We start from the raw sequence: 6,162 nt of genomic DNA, 5'->3' as shown, positions 1-6,162 counted from the left end.
TGCGGGGAGGGAGACACCAATCCCCGCGGCGGGGGGGGCTGGCCCCATAGCTCCCCTCTCATGTGCCCCCCCATCCACTGCGCCCTAAACGCGGGGCTCAGCCCCCCAAGCAGGCTCCAGTCTCTCTGTACAGCCGTTTATTGCGGGGAGGGGGGGCTCTGCTCGATGGGCGGGGGGCAGGAGCTTTGGGGGAGCCCAGACCCCCCAACCCCCCGGGGGGTCCCATCCCCGGCTCCTGCCCCGGCAACCGGGGCGGCGGCCCCTTCCGGGGGGGCCCCGGGGACGGGACCCCCGACACCGAAGCGGGGGGGCCATGGCCAGGCTGGGGTCTGGTCTGCATGGCCACGGTCAAGGTCAAGGTCACGGTCATGGTCAAGGTCACGGTCAAGGTGACGATCATGGCACGCCATGGCCATGGTCACTGTGGTGGCACACGAAGCGCAGGCAGGGCAGGCAGCGGCGGGGAGGCACAGGCGAAGCTGCTGCGGACAGGGGCCGCCGGTGGTGGCCGCTGGTGGCCGGTGGTGGCCACTGTTGGCTAACTGGTGCCCAGCGGGAAGGTGGGCGAGTGGCGCTCGGTGCCGATGGGGCGCGAGGGCACCTCCGCGAAGCCGACGTGTCGCCGCTCTGGGGACGGACAGATGGACACGGCGCGGTCAGGCGCAGGACCCGGCGGGGGTGGGGGGTGCAGGGGTGACCCCCCACGTACCCCCGGTGCCGTCGTCCTCCTGCTCCCGTCCCGGCTCCTCCTCGTCACCCTCCGGTCCCTCGGGGTCCTCGGGGATCTCGGACACTGTCAGCGACTTCAGGGCGTCCCCGCGCTCCTCCATGCCGCCCGCAAAGGAGACCTTCTGCCCGCCTGCGGGCAACCAGACCAGTGGCCCTGGTGGCCCCCGGGGTCCCCCAGCTCTGGGGTGACAACCCTTGGGGACTTCCAGCTCCCAGGGGGACCCCAGCTCCAGGATGATGGCCCCTGGGGACCCCGAACTCTGGGGTGACCCCCAGCTCCTGGGGGACTCCCAGCTCTGGGTTGATGGCCCCTGGTGGCCCCCAGCTCTGAGAGGACCCCCAGTTCTGGGGTGACAGCCCTTGGAGTCCCCCAGCTCCCAGGGGAACCCCCAGCTCTGGAGCAACAGCTCCAAGGGACCCCCAACTCTGGACCGATCCCCAGCTCCCAGGGGACCCCCAGATACAGTGTGACAGCCCCAAGGACCCCACTGCCTGCACCCCAACCCAGCCAGGGTGGGGGGGACAGGTTCCCTGAGCCCCAGCACCCCAACAGCAGGCAGGTGGGCAGCCCTGTCCCCACATTGTCCCCGCGCTGTCCCCATGCCGTTACCTTTCCGTTTGTGCGCCTTGGGGCCAGCGGGGAAGTAGCTCCGCTCGGCTCTGACCTGGCTCCCCGGGGCTGCTCGGGCGGTGGGTGATGAGCGGGGGACAGGGGACGACACGCGCGGCACCGCGGCACCGGCGGCCGGCACGTCAGCCCCGCGGCCGGGGGTCCGGCTGGCGTCACCGCAGCCCCGGCGGGGGACGGAGACGCTGCCCAGCATGGGGACGTGGTGGCCCCCATGGGCTGAGCGGGGCCAGGCAGCACTGGCAGCAGCCAGGCTGTGTCCCCCCACGCACCCACCATGTCCCCAAGGGCTACAGGGGGTGGTGGCATCTGCCTTTGCACCCCTGGGCTCCAGCAGCCCCATCCCCATGTCCCCCAGGCTCTGGCAATCCTGTCCCACATCCCCCAGGCTGCAGCAGCCCCGTCCCCTTCTCCCAGTGTCCCCCGGACTCCAGCAATGCTGTCCGCATGTCCCCTGGGCTCCAGTAGTCCCCTCCCTCCATTCCTGCACCCTCTGCACTCCGGCATCCCTGTCACCATGTCCCCTGGGTTATGGTAGCTCTGTCCCCATGTCCCCTGGGCTCCAACAGTTCCCTCCCTGCATTCCTGCACCCCCTGCACTCCGACATCCCTGTCCCCCCATCCCCATGTCCCCTGGGTTGTGGTAGCCCTGTCCCCATATCCCCCAGGCTCCAGTACTCCTGTCCCTCTGACCCCAGGCTCCATCAATTCTGTCCCCATGTCCCCCGGGCTCCAGCACTCCTGTCCCTATGACCCCAGGCTCCATCAATCCTGCCCCCATATCCCCCAGGCTCCAGCACTCCTGTCCCCATGTCCCCTGGGCTCCAGTAGTCCCCTCTCCACATCTCTGCACCCCAGCATCCCTAGCCCCCCATCCCCATGTGCAGCCTGTAGCAGCCTGTCCCCATGTCCCCGTGCCCCCCCAGGCTCCAGCACCCCCGTCCCCCGTCCCCTGTCCCCCTCACCAGACTCGAGGACGCTGTCGGGGTCGCAGGCACGGGACAGCTCGTGGTCCCCGTCATCGGCCTCCCCGTCGGAGCTGTCACCCCCGGCCAGGCCGCTCTCCAGGTGGGACTGCACGATGCGCTGCACCGCTGGGGGGGCACCAGCGTCAACCCTGCTCCGGGCACTGGGAGCACTGGGAGCACTGGGGTTTCCTCACAGAGCCACATGGCACTGGGAGGCACAGGAGGGACAGTGTACCCAGGTGCCCCCAGCCCGCCCCGCACGGCCCCTGTGCCTCAGTTTCCCCACTCAGCCGGTACCTTTGAGCGAGGGTGGCGTGTAGGCACACGGGTTGGTCCTCTTTGGTTTGAGCAGGCAGCCCTCGCCGGAGGCACGCTGCGGGAGGGACCGGCGTTGGGGACAGTGTCCCGGTGTCCCCACACCGCGCTGGGGTCACCACGGCCCCCAGAGAGCCTGGTACTCCATGGGGAGCTGTGATGGGGTCTCATGGTGGCAGCCCCAGGATGAGGTGGGGGTCAAAGCTGAGCCCTCCCTGAGGATGAGGACCCCAGTTTTGGGGACCCTGGTGTCCCTGTGACGGTCACGAGGCGGTTTGCACCGCGGCCAAGCCCATGGCTCCGCCGGCGCTGTGTGCCCGTGCCGGCAGCTGATAAGCAACAGGGACAGGACGGGACGGGGCGAAGGGCACTGGGCTGGGCCCCCGTAACCCCCCCAGAACCCGGGGAACCGCTGGACGGAGAAGCAGGGACACCTGGGGGGAGTGGGGAAGTGGGGACACCCTGGGGGGAGTGGGGACACCCGGGAGTCCCGGCGCCCACTCACCTGGTAGGGCAGGTTCTCGTCCTCTGGTTCGGCAGCGCCGGGGAGAGATGGGTGAGGGGCACGGGGGACACTGTCACCCAACGGGGACCAGCAGGTCCCTGCCCACCCCCAGACCCCCACGCCAGGGACTTGCCCTGTCCCCCAGGGACCTGCCACTGTCTCCTGTCCCCACACCGTGTTCCGTCCCTGCCACCCCATCCTTTACATGGCACCCTGTCCCCTCCCTGCCACCACGTCCCATCCCTGCCACCCCATCCCTTATGTGGCACCCTGTCCCCTCCCTGCCACCATGTCCCATCCCTGCCACCCCATCCTTTATGTGGCACCCTGTCCCCTCCCTGCCACAGTGTCCCCTCCCTGCCACCACATCCCATCTCTACCATGGTGTCCCATCCCTGCCACCCAATCCTATCAGTGACACCATGTCCCATCCCATCCACCACCTCCCGTCACTGGACCAGATGTCCCCTGCCACCGCGTCCATCCCTGCCCCTTGTCCCCATCCTTGGGGTCCCTGTCCCGCTCACCTGGGGATGAGTGTTCGGAGAGCTGGAAGAGCATGGCTGGCGTGGGCCTCCGCCGGCGGATCTGGGGCACGGCAGGGTGTCACCACCCAGCTGGGGACACCTGGGGGTCTCCTGTACCCCTGCCCTGCGCCCCAGGACCGAGACCCCACACGCATGCCATGGGTGCGGGCAGGGAGTGTGTGGGGCCGCGCACAGCGGGGAGAAGGGGACAGGGACACCCAGTTGTGACCCACACAGGGTCCCCGGGGTGGGGGGTCCCTGCTGAAGCCACAGAGGGGCCATGGCCCCGTCCCAGTGTCCCCATGGTGTCCCTGGTTACTCCCGGTCCCATAAGAGCCCCAGCTCCCACCCAGACCCTCCATGGGGGCTCTGGGTCCGGTGTGTGCTGGGGATGTCCCCTGGGGCTGGGGACGTCCCCTGGGGTTGGGGATGTTCCCTCAGGCTGGGCACAACCAGCTGGGGGTGGCTGCACTGTCCCCCAGCATGTCCTGTCCCCTCCGTCCCATCTCTTCCCTCCTGTCCCATCCCTGTCCCCTCCATCCCTGTCCCCATCCTGTCCCTTCCATCCCATCCCTTCTCTTCCCTCCTGTCCCATTGCTGTCCCCTCCGTCCCATCCCTTCCCTCCTGTCCCATTGCTGTCCCCTCCGTCCCATCCCTTCCCTTCCCTCCTGTCCCATTGCTGTCCCCTCCGTTCCATCCTTTCCCTTCCCTCCTGTCCCATTGCTGTCCCCTCCGTCCCATCCCTTCCCTCCTGTCCCATTGCTGTCCCCTCCGTCCCATCCCTTCCCTTCCCTCCTGTCCCATTGCTGTCCCCTCCGTCCCATCCTTTCCCTTCCCTCCTGTCCCATTGCTGTCCCCTCTGTCCCATCCCTTCCCTCCTGTCCCATTGCTGTCCCCTCCATCCCATCCTTTCCCTTCCCTCCTGTCCCATTGCTGTCCCCTCCGTCCCATCCTTTCCCTTCCCTCCTGTCCCATTGCTGTCCCCTCTGTCCCATCCCTTCCCTTCCCTCCTGTCCCATTGCTGTCCCCTCTGTCCCATCCCTTCCCTTCCCTCCTGTCCCATTGCTGTCCCCTCCATCCTATCCTTTCCCTTCCCTCCTGTCCCATCCCCGTCCCCATCCCTGTCCCCCTGCAAAACTCTCCCTCTGCGCGGGACAGTGGCTCACATAGGCACCTTGGAGCTCTCCTGTCCTGTCCCCATCCAGTCCTGTCCCCTCTGTCCCTCCTGTCCCATCCCATGTCCCCACTGTCCCCACCAATCCCCCTTGTCCTGCTCTCCGGGTCCCATCCCACCCCTCCTGTCCTGGTCACATCGGGGGGGTCCCTCGTCCCCCCGAGGTCACCGGCAGCGCTGGCCAGCGCTGCCGGTGACCTCGGGGGGGACGAGGGACCCCCCCGATGTGACCCCAATGTCCCCCCTCACCATCTCAACGGCACGGGGGTCCAGCTGGCTGGGGGGCGCCGGCACCGAGAACTGGATCTTCTTGCGGTCCTTGGGGTCCATGGCCTTGACCTTGTGTCACCACCGCTGGCCGGGGTCGGGGACAGGGGGGAACGGAGGGTTCTCTGCCACCGGTGCCGAGCAGAGAGTTCGGTGGCACCCGGGGCTGGGTACGGCGAGGACTGAGAGCGGCGGGAGGTGGGGAAGGCAGAGCCGGTGAGGAGGAGGAGGAGGAGGAGGAAGGAGAAGGGAGGGAGGACACGTCTCCTACCAGGCGCTGAATTATTCATCTCCCCCGGGCAGGGGGGCTGAGGCCTCGGTAATGAGCCCTTGGGGAGCCCCTGAGGGGGTTCAGCCAACTCGCGGGAGGGGGGCCCTTAACCCCTTCCCTGCCCGGGGAGGGGGTGGCACCTTGTCACTATGGCCAGATGGGACGGGACAGGGGTGGGTGTCACCACGTGAGTCCCCATCCTTGTGCCTCAGTTTCCCCACAGAGCCGCAGGCGGGCAGGGGACAGAGACAGGGGACAAGGGATGGGCCACTCTTGCCCTTGGAGGGGCATCAGGGAACCCCCTCCCAGCTGCTCCATGCCCCACGGACACCTCGCTGCCACTCCATGGGACAGGTACGCTGCTCCCTTGGGGTGCAATCCATGGGGCAATGTGACCAGGGGACACCCATGGGGACACGGGACGCCTCAAATGTCCCATTGCCTGCGTGCTGGGGGTCCTGCACCACCACCAGCCACAGCGCTGGGGACAGCCAGGGGGTCCTGTGCATGGGGACAGCGGGGTCACCGGTAGCCAGAGCGGTGGCACCTGTCCCTTCATGGGGTGTCCTGGCCAGGGGACAGGACCACGTCGGTGACATTGACGCTGAGGAAGCTGCTGCTGAGGAGGAAGGAGGAAGGGGGAGCTGGGACCTGGCTCCGGCCCCCGGATCTGCCGGTGCTCCAACGGCTGCGGGTGGCCGCGGGCCAGCAGCCACCGCTCCAGCAAAATATTTACCCGGGTGGCACGGTGCCACGGCCCAGCCTCCCGCCCGGCCC

General features: G+C 68.3%; 1 protein-coding gene across 1 annotated transcript; it reads right to left on the bottom strand.

The window, feature by feature from the left end:
• Positions 1-538: 538 nt before the first annotated feature.
• Positions 539-5,177, bottom strand: PPP1R1B (protein phosphatase 1 regulatory inhibitor subunit 1B; the record flags this gene model as incomplete). The annotated part of the gene is made up of 8 exons (XM_080359626.1): positions 539-627; positions 710-859; positions 1,340-1,408; positions 2,323-2,451; positions 2,623-2,698; positions 3,146-3,168; positions 3,673-3,733; positions 5,097-5,177. The coding sequence occupies 8 exons, from the start codon at positions 5,175-5,177 to the stop codon at positions 539-541; spliced, it is 678 nt and encodes a 225-aa protein (XP_080215752.1).
• Positions 5,178-6,162: the final 985 nt, after the last annotated feature.

The sequence above is a fragment of the Nesoenas mayeri genome (genome assembly GCF_963082525.1).
Source record: "Nesoenas mayeri genome assembly, chromosome: 26".
Lineage (NCBI taxonomy): Eukaryota > Metazoa > Chordata > Aves > Columbiformes > Columbidae > Nesoenas > Nesoenas mayeri.
The sequence above is the reverse complement of the archived record's forward strand: the minus strand, read 5'-3'. Positions and strand labels throughout refer to the sequence as shown.